Source organism: Geotrypetes seraphini, chromosome 2, assembly GCF_902459505.1.
Source record: "Geotrypetes seraphini chromosome 2, aGeoSer1.1, whole genome shotgun sequence".
In the NCBI taxonomy this organism is placed as follows: domain Eukaryota; kingdom Metazoa; phylum Chordata; class Amphibia; order Gymnophiona; family Dermophiidae; genus Geotrypetes; species Geotrypetes seraphini.
The window spans coordinates 248,865,679-248,879,607 of record NC_047085.1 but is presented as its reverse complement, the minus strand read 5'-3'; the positions used below and the strand labels follow the sequence as shown (position 1 = coordinate 248,879,607).

The window sequence follows — 13,929 nt, the reverse complement described above, 5'->3', positions numbered from 1 at the left end:
GTTTACAGTATAATGAGGGGGGTTACAACCCCCCAAACCACTCACAACGCCGCCGCGATCTGTATTAAGTAAAGTGGGGGGCTCCCCAACAAAACCCCCCCATCGGAGCCCCTAAAAACTGTCATTTTCTTCAGCGCGCGCCTCAGTCTTGCGCTCAGTTGTCGGCGTGCGCCTCCGTCTTGCGCTCAGTTGTCGGCGCGCGCCTTTGTCTTCCGTGGTTTTGTCTATGAACCCAACTTAACATCTCTAAAGAGATGGCTAGTATTAGTGCTGGGAGAGGGAGGTAAAGAGCTCATGGAGCCAAGGAACATACAAATCGTTATCAGCTATCTGTGCACACAGAACCAAGTAAGACAGATTAACCTTATTTTCTAGAGCAGTTCTTCCAAACTTGTTCAAGGACCCTTAAATGCTTTGGGTTGTCAGAAAATCCACACAAATATAAAACACAAAAGGAGCAGTGCATGCAAATATCCCCGAAGTATATTTATTCCCAGGAAACCAGACTGGCCAGGGGATCCTGAAGTTTAGACACTGCCCTTAAAAGGATCATTTGCAATTTAAAAATCATCCTACAATGTAACAAGTCCAAATTTGCCTTAAGAGCAGAGGGAATAGTTACAAGATTGCATGATCCACCCCTGCACTTAAAAACAAAGAACTAGCAACTCTAAAGAACAGAACACAAACTGTTACTACTTAGGATCATATAAAAATCTAAATGATCAGAAAGATTAGGTTCTTACCTTGATAATCTTCTTTCTTATAGATGTTTCTAGTAGCCTTGAATGCCTGCTAGGGTTATGCATCTGAACCTACAAGTTGCTTGCAGAGTGCTACTGCTACTATTAAGATTTTCTATAGCACTTCTAGACGTACACGGTGCTGTAAAGATTCACAAAGGAGAAAAAAGTCCCTGCTCAAAAGAGCTTACAATCTAAACAGCCAAGACAGACAAACAGGATGTAATGGATACAGTTAAGCGGAACGATTAAACAGCTGGTTTGGACGGAGGATAGAAGTAGGGTTAAAGATTGAAGGCTATATCAAAAGGGTGGGTTTTCAGATTGCTTTTAAACAAAGTAAGGGAAGGGGCTTGATGGACAAACTCAGGTAATTTATTCCAGGCATAGGGGGCAGCTAGATGAAAGGAACGAAATCTGGAATTGGCAGTGGAGGAGAAGGGTAAAGCAAGAGCAGCTTATATGAGGAATGGAGTTCTCTGGGAGGTGTATAAGGAGAAAGAAGTGAAAAGAGATATTGAGGGGCAGCAGAATGAACACACTTGTAGGTCAGCAATAAGAGCTTGAACTGTATGTGATGGTGGATAGGGAGCCAGTGAAGTGACTTAAAGAGAGGGGGTGACCTCACAATGAGGTTAGAAGAAGATGAGTCGTGCAGCAGAGTTTTGCACAGATTGCAAGGGGGAGATGCAACACTGCGGGAGACCAGTTAGAAGTACCATATTTTTCACTCCATAAAACGCACTTTTCCCCAAAAAAAGTTGGCGGAAAAAAGGGTGTGTCTTATGGTGCAATACCCAAATCCCGCCCCCCCCCCCACCCCCACCCCGGTACCTTGCAGGACTGCCGCCCGCCCCTCGCCCGCTGCTGTTGGTTGCTCACTGCCCCCAAAAGTAGAAGGGAAAGGCCAGGCGGGTGCAGTGATTGCACTCCACAGGCCCAGAGGCCTTACCCCCCGACGTCAATTCTGATGTCGGCAAGAAGATTCGGGCCGACCTTCTCGCCGACATCAGAATTGACGTCGGGGGTAAGGCTTCTGGGTCAGCGGCATACAATCGCTGCACCTGCCTGGCCCTTCCGGCGCACCTGAGCCATGAGTACCCCCCTGCTGCTGCTTTGACAATGTGTCCTCATAGCAGCAGGAGGTAATTAAATCCAGCGGGCGGGCAGGCATGGGGGGGGGGGGAGCAGAAGTGGATGGAGGCTGGAAGGCAGGAGGGTAACAAGAGGGAAGGAGAAAGGGACAATTGTTGGGCCTGAGGAAGGAAAGACAAAATCACCAGACAACCAGGAGGGGGGACAGAGGAAGAGAGAGAGGGGAAGGGGGACAGAGGAAGAGAGAGAGAGAGAGAGAGAGAGGAAGAGAGAGAGAGAAAGAGAGGAAGAGAGAGAGAGAGAGAGAGAGAGGAAGAGAGAAAGAGAGAGAGAGAAAGAGAGAGAGAGAGAAAGAGGGGAAGAGAGAGAGAAAGAGGGGAAGAGAGAGAAAGAGGGGAAGAGAGAGAGAAAGAGGGGAAGAGAGATAGAGGGGAAGAGAGAGAGAGGGGAAGAGAGAGAGAGAAAGAGAGAGAAAGAGGGGGAGAGAGAGAGAGAAGAGGGGAGAGAGAGAAGGGGAGAGGGAGAGAGAGAGAGGGAGAGGGAAAGGGAGGAAGGAAGGAAGGAAGTAAGTCACCAGACAAAGGTAGAAAAAATGATTTTATTTTCAATTTAGTGATCAAAATGTATCGGTTTTGAGAGTTTATATTTGCTATCTATATTTTGCACCATATTTGTCTATTTTTCTATAGTTGTTACCTAGGTGATATTGCATATTTAAAAAGTCATCTGCCTTGACATCTATGCCCTGTCCCTGCCTGCCCTGTCCCAGCCTACCACTAGACCACCAAAGGGGGGACAGGGTACAGAGCCTGGCAAGGAGTGTGGGGAGGGGTGCAGAGTCTGGCAGGGCGAATTTGGTTCAGAATGTTTTTTCTTGTTTTCCTCCTCTAGGGTGCGTCTTATGATCAGGTGTGTCTTAAGGAGCGAAAAATACAGTAGATTGCTGTAATCTAAGTGTGAGGTTACGCGAGCTTGGACAAGGGCCTGGGTAATGTGATCCGAGAGGAAGGAGTGTGCTAGATGTAATTTACTTGGACTTCAGCAAAGCCTTTGATACAGTTCCTCATAGGAGTCTATTGAACAAACTTGAAGGGCTGAAGTTAGGACCCAAAGTGGTGAACTGGGTCAGAAACTGGCTATCGGACAGACGCCAGAGGGTGATGGTTAATGGAAGTCGCTCGAAGGAAGGAAAGGTGACTAGTGGATTCCCTCAGGGTTCGGTGCTGGGGCCAATCCTGTTCAATATGTTTGTGAGTGACATTGCTGAAGGGTTAGAAGGAAAAGTGTGCCTTTTTGCAGATGATACCAAGATTTGTAACAGAGTAAACACCGAAGAGGGAGTGAAAAATATGAAAAAGGATCTGCAAAAGTTAGAGGAATGGTCTAATGCCTGGCAACTAAAATTCAATGCAAAGAAATGCAGAGTAATGCATTTGCGGATTAATAATAGGAAGGAACCGTATATGCTGGGAGGAGAGAAGCTGATATGCACGGACGGGGAGAGGGACCTTGGGGTTATAGTGTCCGAAGATCTAAAGGCGAAAAAACAGTGTGACAAGGCAGTGACTGCTGCCAGAAGGATGCTTGACTGTATAAAGAGAGGCGTAGTCAGTAGAAGGAAGAAGGTGTTGATGCCCCTGTACAGGTCATTGGTAAGGCCCCACTTGGAGTATTGTGTTCAGTTTTGGAGACTGTATCTGGCGAAAGACGTAAGAAGATTTGAGGCGGTCCAGAGGAGGGCAACGAAAATGATAGGAGGCTTGCGCCAGAAGACGTATGAGGAGATACTGGAAGCCCTGAATATGTATACCCTAGAGGAAAGGAGAGACAGGGGAGATATGATTCAGACGTTCAAATACTTGAAGGGTATTAACATAGAACAACATATTCTTGGCAATTTTGGCACTTCTGATGACCCGGAGTGCCTTGTACTTCACTCGACTTAATATAACAACGATAACGTTAAATCCTTCATCCACCACTCGAGAAGAAAAAGATCCATATGAGAGAAATTCTACAATGGTTTGTTCTGCCTTTTCACACGGGATCTAATCTTGTTGTTTACAGTATGAAAAAATATTGGCATGTTTTACAAGCAGTTCCGAACATTTTTGAAGATTTCCCTATAATAACATACCATCGAGGCAATAACATAGGCGAATGCCTTGCACGTTATCGTTATTATATTAAGTCGAGTGAAGTACAAGGCACTCCGGGTCATCAGAAGTGCCAAAATTGCCAATGGTGCAATATATATATATATATATATAAAATCGGAGGTATGTATGTGTGTGTGTATGTGCTGCGATCACGCAAAAACGGCTTGACCGATTTGAACGAAACTTGGTATGCAGATCCCTCACTACCTGGGGTGATATGTTCTGGGGGTCTCGCGGCCTACCTGCACACGTGGGCGGAGCTACAAACAGAAAATCAGATTTCACCCATTCATGTCAATGGAAAAAATGTAAAAAGCTGGCATTCTCACAGTAATTCAAAAACGGCTTGACCGATTTGAACGCAACTTGGTATGCTGATCCCTCTCTACCTGGGGTGATATGTTCTGGGGGTCTTGCGGCCCACCTGCACACGTGGGCGGAGCTACAAACAGAAAATCTGATTTCACCCATTCATGTCAATGGAAAAAAATGTAAAAAGCTGCCATTCTCACAGTAATTCAAAAACGGCTTGACCGATTTGAACGAAACTTGGTATGCAGATCCCTCACTACCTGGGGTGATATGTTCTGGGGGTCTCGCGGCCCACAACTCTATGTTGCTTGCTCAAGGGTGGGTTCACCCAAGAATTTATATGTTCTTGCTCCAGGAGGTGAAACTAAAAATTTTGTTTATAATCACGTTTTGCGTTAGTTGTATTGTATTCATTTTGTCAAATATTTCACATTATAATTTGAATATTGTACTTTTTATTAAGCTGTAAAAAAATTATTTCATTCACCACTATAAAGTATCTTTATTTGAATCCATTTACAGTGTTATTGCTATAATTAAATACCCGTGCAACGCCGGGGCATCAGCTAGTAGCACAATAAAAGGAGCAGAGTGGCAGCCTCCAAATAGGGAAATGAATATAACACATGTAAGGCATATAATGTAGTATATGTTATTATATGTCCGTGTGATTTAATGTATGTAGGCAGAACAAGCCGTTCGATGAACATCAGACTTAATGAACACAAATCTAGAATTGTTAATAAAGTAATGGAGGCCCCTTTAGTTCAACATTGGGAAAACCAGGGACATGAGATCGCGGATATTAGGTGGCGGGTTATAGCACACATAAGAGAAGGGTGGGAGGGTGGCGACTATAAACAAAAATTAAATTGGATGGAACAAAAATGGATTTACAGGTTGGATACGGTGGAACCAAGGGGCTTAAATCAAGAAATAGAATGGGATACTTTATTATAATGTGTGATTCTGATTCGCTAAAACAAATAGGTGATGTCAGAGAGAGGGGAGGTACTTATAGGAGTAAAAAAGACCCGCGGCCATCTTATCTGAATAGAAAATACATAGATCGGGATGATTTGTTTGAATGGATAAAGGGTAAGCGTATGATATTATATGTATTGTATGGTTCCCTTAAATACTTTTGGAGAAACAAGGGGGTAGGAGTAATATTGCCTTTTCTTGCTTGTATAGGGGACTGATTCTTGAAGCAGCCTGACGGCGAACATGTCGAATGTGGCAGGTCCCTTACCCAATTCGATTTAGATACAGAAATGAATGAAACTACATCTTTTAACATAAGTTTATAAATACTAAGTTAAAGTCAAAGTTATTTATGAAAGCACTAAGCACTTTATAACAGTTTTACTGACAAGTAAATTAAGAAAGACGTTAAAATACATATAGAGGGGGCAAATGAAGAAGCCATAGCCATCAAGCTATTTGTGTCACCGAACAAAAACGGATGACCAAATGGCATGTCTGAAGCCCTGAAAAAATATATTAAAAAAGTTTGCTGCATTGATCTTTGAGACAGGCTCACTCTTCTCAGAGCATGGAGGTTGATAAAGCATTTTTTAATAAGCGAGTTTAGTTGGTTCTTAAATGTAAGTTAAGAACCTATATCAATACCTAGTATTAACGAGGAAAACTCAATTTTCAAAGATTCTCCCGAGTCTAAGATCACAGCAGAAGGGAGAGAATCTAACTTTGGGCCAAGCCATAAAAGCTTACTCCCTGTTTTACGAAGCCACGCAGCAATGGCCCCAAAGCCCTTTAAATCTGTATGGACTTCGGGGCCGCTAGCGCGGCTTCGTAAAACAGGCCCTTAGTCTTTGCAGCATTTAATTTCATCTGGACCATTGCGCCCAGGACTGAAGTTTAGTAATACAATGGAAGCTAGGTTTACAATGGCAGCATCTCTTGGTATAGAATTACAAATAAAAGGTTACTGTTGTATCAGAGAGAATTTAACTGTGACTGGAAAACATACTGTAGAGAAGAATATGACATAGTAACTATAAGCAAGACATACACACCCTTTATCATCAGCAGGGTTGGGCTGACCTTCTTTCACTGGCTTTGAGGGAGCCTTTTCCTTTTTCTTCAAGTACTCCTTCAGTTTCTCTGCCCGGTCAAGGTACTCTGTGCATTTTGCTCTGATACTCTGCTTTGATTTTTCACCCTGTGCTTCATCTTAGAATAAAGACAGACCACAAACCATGAACATGGATTTTAGCCCAAGTGGACAGTCAAAATAATTCAATGATGCAAGTAATGCTTTAAAGGTAATTTTCAACAATTGCCTTTCTGAAAACGGATTTCTTGTTGGGGAATACCCAAGGATAAACATTACATATCATTTTATCTACAAGTAAACTAGGTGGATTGAATAGAGCTGGAACAGGTCAAGGAGCTCATGTGTAGTTTTGCTTTTTTTCCAAAAAATATCATGTTTCTATAAAAATGTACCTGCTTAAAAACCAGAAGGAAATTCTGTAGCTGATTTTTCTCTGGGAATTGATACAATGTCATGGGTGAAAATACCCACAATATTTGAAAAGTACTCCTTTAAATGGATTACTTTCTATAAATTTTGCATATTATAATAGCCCACCGAGTTCATCCTCTATGTACTAATTCTATAGGGCTATTTATAACACAATCCTAATATGGTTCAATGCAGAACTAACAATGAATAGCTTATAAAATCTTGCAGATCAGCCCTCGATGATTTAAAAAGGTTTATTCCCTTAACATTCTTCTCTGCTTTGGAAACTCAAATCTGCATATCATAGCTTATTAACCCTAAACCTATATACCCTACAGAAAGACCCAATGTAAATGAAGACTCATAAGATTTGTTCTTAAATGGGAGAAACTACAGTACGCCCCGAAATTCACAGGGGTTCTGTTCTAGGAACACCCACGAATTTTGAAAAACCGTGACTGCAGTTTAAGGGGATGATTGAAGGCAAGACAGGGCAGCTGGGGCGCTGGCGGGTGCTGAAAATCATTTGCAGTATTTTCAGCCCACCTCTTCCTGGTACTAAAGTCAGAAAAAAAAAAAATAAATAAATAAAATCACCAATAAAACACACTTTTCCTATCTTTGTTATTTTCAATTTAGTGATTGAAATAGACAATTTTGAAAATTTGCATCAGTTTTTATAATTTGAACTGTTCAGGAAGAAATATATTTCTTTTTTTTTTTTGTTTGTTTCAATATTTCTTTATTAAGATTTCAAATTTTCCATGATCAAATAAATCACTCAATATTAAAAATACAATAACTAAAGTGGTATAAAAGATATAAATTAAAAAAATAATGAGGAAATAAATCATTTTTCTTGCACTGTTAGTTAGTCCCCAATTATAAGAAGAGGCGGCAAAAACTATCGACAGAGATTATAACACATTACTTTTAAAGGGGGGAAAAAAAAAAGACTGATGCTGCAGATCAAGTGGAGTACTAGAGGAAAAAACCACTTTACCTGAAATAAATTTACGGCCTCTTTTACAAAGCCGCGCTAGCGACTGTGCTAACAGCCCCGAAGGTCATAGATATTTGAAGGGCTTCAGGGCTGTTGCTGCGCGGCTTTGTAAAAGAGGCCATTAGTTAACTGTGAAGCTTAAAAAAAAACCCCTAAAAAACATATTTAGCTCCCTGAAGGTTGATCATACAGTTACAAGGATATCTGAGCACAAATGTAGCCCCTAATTTTAGCACCTGGGGTTGCAAAAGTAAAAATTGTTTCTCCTTTTCTGAATAATTCTTTACACATCGGGATACATTCTAATTTTTTGATTCATAAATAATTTATCCTGATGTTTAAAAAAAAAACCATTTTCAACAACCAATCTCCGAGTCCAATGCCAGCTGAACAAACAATGTAGCCAAAGCCACCACGCCCACATCTGATCTTTCCAAAATGTTTTTTAAACCCAAAGGCCCCAATTCTGCAAAGCGTACCTAAAGTTAGGCATGGTTTGGGCGTCCAAAATAGGCGTCCTTTGTAGAATCGTGCTCAGCGATGCTCAGCACTATTTAGGCGTCCAATATTTGAGACGTCCTTTAGAGAATCAGGTTTTAGGCGAGAGTTAGATGTCCAAACAATGACCTTTTAATGTTATAATATTTTATTAGGTAATGGCGGAATAGAAATCTCTAATGTAATGTAATGATGTTATTAGAATGACGATTTTATAGTGTTTTTCATTATAATTGTGATACTAGGAGTTGGATCTGTTTAATGCTTTTATTTCTCTTCCATCAGACAGTGACTGGGATTCGAACCAGCAACATTAGGGTAGAAGGCTATAGGTTTAACCAGTGTGCTACACAATGAGCTAGCAAGTTGCATAGCAAAAGTAAAACTACCGGTAGGTCTTATAGGCATTGTAAAGGAGGTCTACTTTTCAGTATAGTTTGGACTTCATATAGACCTGAATTCTATGGACGAAACTTAGGCACAGTTTGGACGGCCTTAATGTGATCTGCTAAATGAATCTCTGGGTTTTTAGTTTTGCTTTATTAAGCTCAAAATACATTTAATAAGGCACCACATAAACAGGGCACATCAAAACAGATATATTGCATGCAAAACCTTCTATTTTTGTGGACAACTAGCAATGCTATTTGCTAATTAAAGGAAAAGATACATTAACTGAAGCACAACGCATGAAAAACAGCTTTAGGTTTCTTGCTAAAAAACTACACTTTTTTTCTGACTAAACAGTGCTCCAATCAACTCATTAACGAAAGCAAGGAAATCACATGAAAAAAAATATAGATTGCATACATAGCTTCATTTGCAAAGCTTAAAAACAGAAAAAAACATACTAAACTAAACCTTAATTTTATAGACCGGGTCTTCATCCAAAAAGGTGCTCGACTCAGTTTACAATAATGTAAGTATAGCATATAAATATAGAAGAAGAATTTAATCTAGAATGGATTAGTTTTCCAAAGTGTTTAGTAAACAAGAATGCTTTCAGAGCTTTCTGAAATAACATGAAGGGGCCTAGACTTCTAAGTGAAAGCGGTAACTCATTCCAGAGCTCAGTTAGTTTGAAAATGAAAGAGTGGCTGAATCTCTTGAAAGTTCTATTTTTACCTCTCAGGGAAAGAAATGCAAGTTTTAATTTATTTGAATTTCTAGCAAGGAACTGAAAGAAATCTCGGTGAATCTATAACCTGTCGCTAAAATCGTATGTAGTACATAACATAACATAGTGCTTTGTAACCATACTTTCTACGCGGTTTACAAAAGATTATAAACTAAAGACAATTTAAGAATGATAGAAAGAAATTATTTAACCCAAGTATTTTGAAAAGAGAGAAGTTTTCAGTTGAGTTCTGAAATGTTTATAAGAACAGGCTCCAAGCAATAACAATCAAAATTCTCTGTCATGTGAAGCTGCTTGGAATGCTAAAGTATGGTCCAGAAATTTCTTGCTTTTACAGCCCTATACTGATGGGAAGGTAAACAGAGCATGAGATTATTATTTTTATACGATGCTAGAGAGAATCTATTAGCCATATAAAACGGAGCGGTACCATACATAACCTTATAGCAAAAGCAACCCAACTTAAAGAAAACACGAGCCTCCATTGGCAGCCAATGCAACTCCCAATATAATGGAGTCACATGAACATATTTTTTAAGACCTGAAGATTGGAGGGTGGCCAATGTTACGCCGTTTTTTTAAAAGGGCTCTAGGGGAGATCTGGGAAATTACAGACCGGTAAGCCTCACTTCAGTGCCGGGCAAAATGTTAGAAACAATTATAAAAAATAAAATTGTGGAACACGTAGACAAACATGATTTAATGAGACAGAGTAAGCATGGGTTCAGCCGAGGGAGATCTTGCCTCACAAATTTGCTTGACTTATTGGAAGGTGTGAATAAACATGTGGATAAGGGTGAGCCGGTTGATATAGTGTATCTAGATTTTCACAAAGCTTTTGATAAAGTCCCTCACGAGAGGCTCCTGAGAAAATTAAAGTGTCATGAGATAATTGGCAAAGTTCAGTTGTGGATTAGAAATTGGATATTAGATAGAAAACAGAGGGTAATAGATGTTGGCACTGTCATCTAGATATAGGTACATTGGATTATTTACTATTTTATTCTCTTAGGATACTGATTTTTTGGAAGTCGATTTGGGGACATAATATCTTAGAATCTAAAATCCCTTTATCTTATGAAGTAGTTATTTGTGGAACTGTGTTGCATATCAGAGATCCGTTAGATAAATATAAAGGTCGACTGTTCCTAATTATGACAGGTACTGCTGTACAGTTGATCATGCGTAACTGGAAAAATTGGGACCGTCTTAACTTTACATTCTGGTGGGCAAATTTATGCTTGATATATAGATATGAAAAAATGATTGCAGAATCATTAGGGAATATAAAAATTTTCAAGCTAATATGGGGTCTATTGACGTCTTTTGTTGATCTATTGTAGATTTGATTTTTATCGATATATTATGTGCACATCCAGGGGGAGGGAGGGAGGGTGGATTTATTTTTAAATGAATCTCTGAATTCTTGTAAAATTAATTAATGTATGGGTTTATTTATTAGTGCTTATTATCTCTTATGGATATGAAATGTATATCATAATGGGCTTTTTGAAGATTTTATTAAATTAAAAATTTATAATAGTTATGGGAGTGGGGAGAGGGATATAGATTGATTTGTTTCTTGAAAGAGTATTAAGTGATGTCTTAAATATAAAAAATTTGTATTGCACTTATTGAAAATATTGAAAATGAATAAAGAATTAAAAAAAAAAAAAAGAAAACAGAGGGTAGGGTTAAATGGTCATTTTTCTCAATGGAGGAGAGTAAACAGTGGAGTGCCGCAGGGGTCTGTACTAGGACCGGTGCTATTTAACTTATTTATAATAAATGATCTGGAAATTGGAATGACGAGTAATTTGATAAAATTTGCAGATGACACTAAACTGTTAAAGTTGTTAAAACTCATGCGGATTGTGAAAAATTGCAGGCGAACCTTAGGAAATTGGAAGATTGGGCATCTACAGGGGGCGTGGCTTGGACACGCAAGCAAATGGTCGGGTAATAGCTGTGCTCCATGCCAGACAAGCTAATATTTCAAATTTAAAGCTCCAAAATTGATTTTTTCACTGAAAAAAAACGGTGGATAAGAAGAAATGGCATCGGGCAAACAAAATAAAAACGATACAGGAGCCGGAGGATCAGGAACAAGCAGTAATAAAAGATCAAAGCCTGAACCAGGGACACCTTCAAAGGTTCCGCTGCCTTCAGAAGGAGAAACAGACATGATGGTGGAAATAAGACAGATCAAAGATATCGTTTTAGAAATCAAAAAACAACTTCAAAAGGCAATTGACGACGTAGCCATGCTTACAAAAAGAGTGGACCTAATAGATAACAAAATAACTCACTTAGAAGAAAAATCGGAAGAGGTACATACTGAAGTCATGCAAAATAGCACAGTTACTTACCGTAACAGGTGTTATCCAGGGACAGCAGGCAGATATTCTTAACACATGGGTGACGTCACCGACGGAGCCCTCGGTACGGACCTTTTAACTAGAAGTTTCTAGTTGGCCGCACCGCGCGTGCGCGAGTGCCTTCCCGCCCGACGGAGGAGTGCGTGGTCCCCAGTTAGGATAAGCCAGCTAAGAAGCCAACCCGGGGAGGTGGGTGGGACTTAAGAATATCTGCCTGCTGTCCCTGGATAACACCTGTTACGGTAAGTAACTGTGCTTTATCCCAGGACAAGCAGGCAGCATATTCTTAACACATGGGTGACCTCCAAGCTAACAAAGAGGGAGGTGGGATGGTTGGCCATTAGGAAAATAAATTTTGTAACACAGATTGGCCGAAGTGTCCATCCCGTCTGGAGAACGCATCCAGACAGTAGTGAGTAGTGAACGTGTGAACTGAGGACCAAGTGGCCGCCTTGCAGATTTCCTCGATGGGCGTGGAACGGAGGAAAGCTACGGAAGCAGCCATAGCTCGGACTCTGTGGGCCGTGACAGTTCCTTCTAGTGAGAGACCGGCCCGAGCGTAGCAGAAAGCAATACAGGCAGCAAGCCAATTTGAAAGTGTCCGTTTGGAGACAGGACGACCCAAACGGTTGGGGTCGAAAGACAAAAAGAGCTGAGGTGCTGTTCGGTGAGCTCTGGTACGATCAAGATAGTAAGCAAGGGCACGCTTACAATCCAGCGTGTGCAACGCCTGTTCCCCAGGATGCGAGTGAGGCTTAGGGAAGAAGACGGGCAGCACAATGGACTGGTTGAGGTGAAAAGCTGAGACCACCTTGGGAAGGAATTTAGGGTGGGTACGCAGAACAACCTTGTCATGGTGAAAAACAGTGAAAGGTGGGTCGGCAACCAGTGCATGCAGTTCGCTAACCCTCCTGGCAGAGGTGATGGCAATTAGGAAAAGCACCTTCCAGGTAAGAAGCCTGAGTGAAGTTGTGGCAAGAGGCTCAAACGGAGGTTTCATGAGAGCTGAGAGAACCACATTCAGGTCCCAGACGACAGGAGGAGGCTTGAGAGGCGGTTTGATGTTGAAGAGCCCTCTCATAAATCTGGAAACCAGAGGATGAGCCGTGAGGGGTTTTCCGAGAATAGGCTCGTGAAACGCAGTGATGGCACTGAGGTGGACTCTGATGGAGGTGGTTTTGAGGCCAGCGTTGGACAGCGAGAGCAAATATTCCAAGACAGTTTCCACCGCCAAAGAGGTGGGTTCTTGATGATGCCGGAGACACCACGAGGAGAATCTGGTCCACTTCTGATGGTAACATTGGAGAGTGGCCGGTTTCCTGGAGGCGTCCAAAATGAGGCGGACCGGTTGAGATAGATTCTCCGGAGAGGTCAGCCCGAGAGAAACCAAGCTGTCAGGTGGAGGGAAGACAGATTGGGATGCAGTAGAGACTGATTCTGCTGTGTAAGTAGAGTAGGAAACACAGGAAGAGGAATGGGCTCCCTGGAGCTGAGTTGAAGCAGGAGGGAGAACCAGTGTTGACGAGGCCACCGAGGGGCGATGAGGATCATGGTGGCATTGTCCTTGCGGAGTTTGGACAAGGTCCGCAACATCAGAGGAAGTGGAGGGAATGCATAGAGGAACCGATCCCTCCAGTCGAGCAGGAATGCATCCGGAGCCAGACGGTGAGGAGAGAAGAGTCTGGAACAGAATTGGGGCAGCTGATGGTTGTGAGGTGCTGCAAAGAGGTCCACCTGCGGAGTGCCCCATCGAGCAAAGATGGAGAGCAGAGTCGGAGGGTCCAACGTCCACTCGTGAGGTTGAAGGATGCGGCTGAGATTGTCGGCCAGAGAGTTCTGTTCGCCCTGGATATAGACCGCCCTGAGGAAGAGATTGCGGTCCGTGGCCCAGGTCCAGATGCGCAGAGCCTCCAAACAAAGGGGGCGAGATCCGGTGCCGCCCTGCTTGTTTATGTAGTACATGGCGACTTGATTGTCTGTGCACAGGAGGAGGACTTGAGGGCAGAGAAGATGTTGGAAAGCCTTGAGGGCGTAGAACATGGCTCTGAGTTCCAGGAAATTTATGTGATGACGACGCTCCTGTGGGGTCCAAAGTCCCTGGGTGCGTAGGTC

At 41.9% G+C, this 13,929-nt stretch overlaps 1 protein-coding gene across 1 annotated transcript in view; it reads right to left on the bottom strand.

Annotated features, from left to right (window-relative positions):
* Positions 1–13,929, bottom strand: part of VPS4B (vacuolar protein sorting 4 homolog B) — a 132,423-nt gene that overhangs the window by 92,552 nt on the left and 25,942 nt on the right. The window contains exon 3 of the mRNA XM_033935302.1: positions 6,349–6,505. Within this exon, the coding sequence (XP_033791193.1) occupies positions 6,349–6,505 (157 nt within the window). The remainder of the gene's footprint in view (positions 1–6,348; positions 6,506–13,929) is intronic.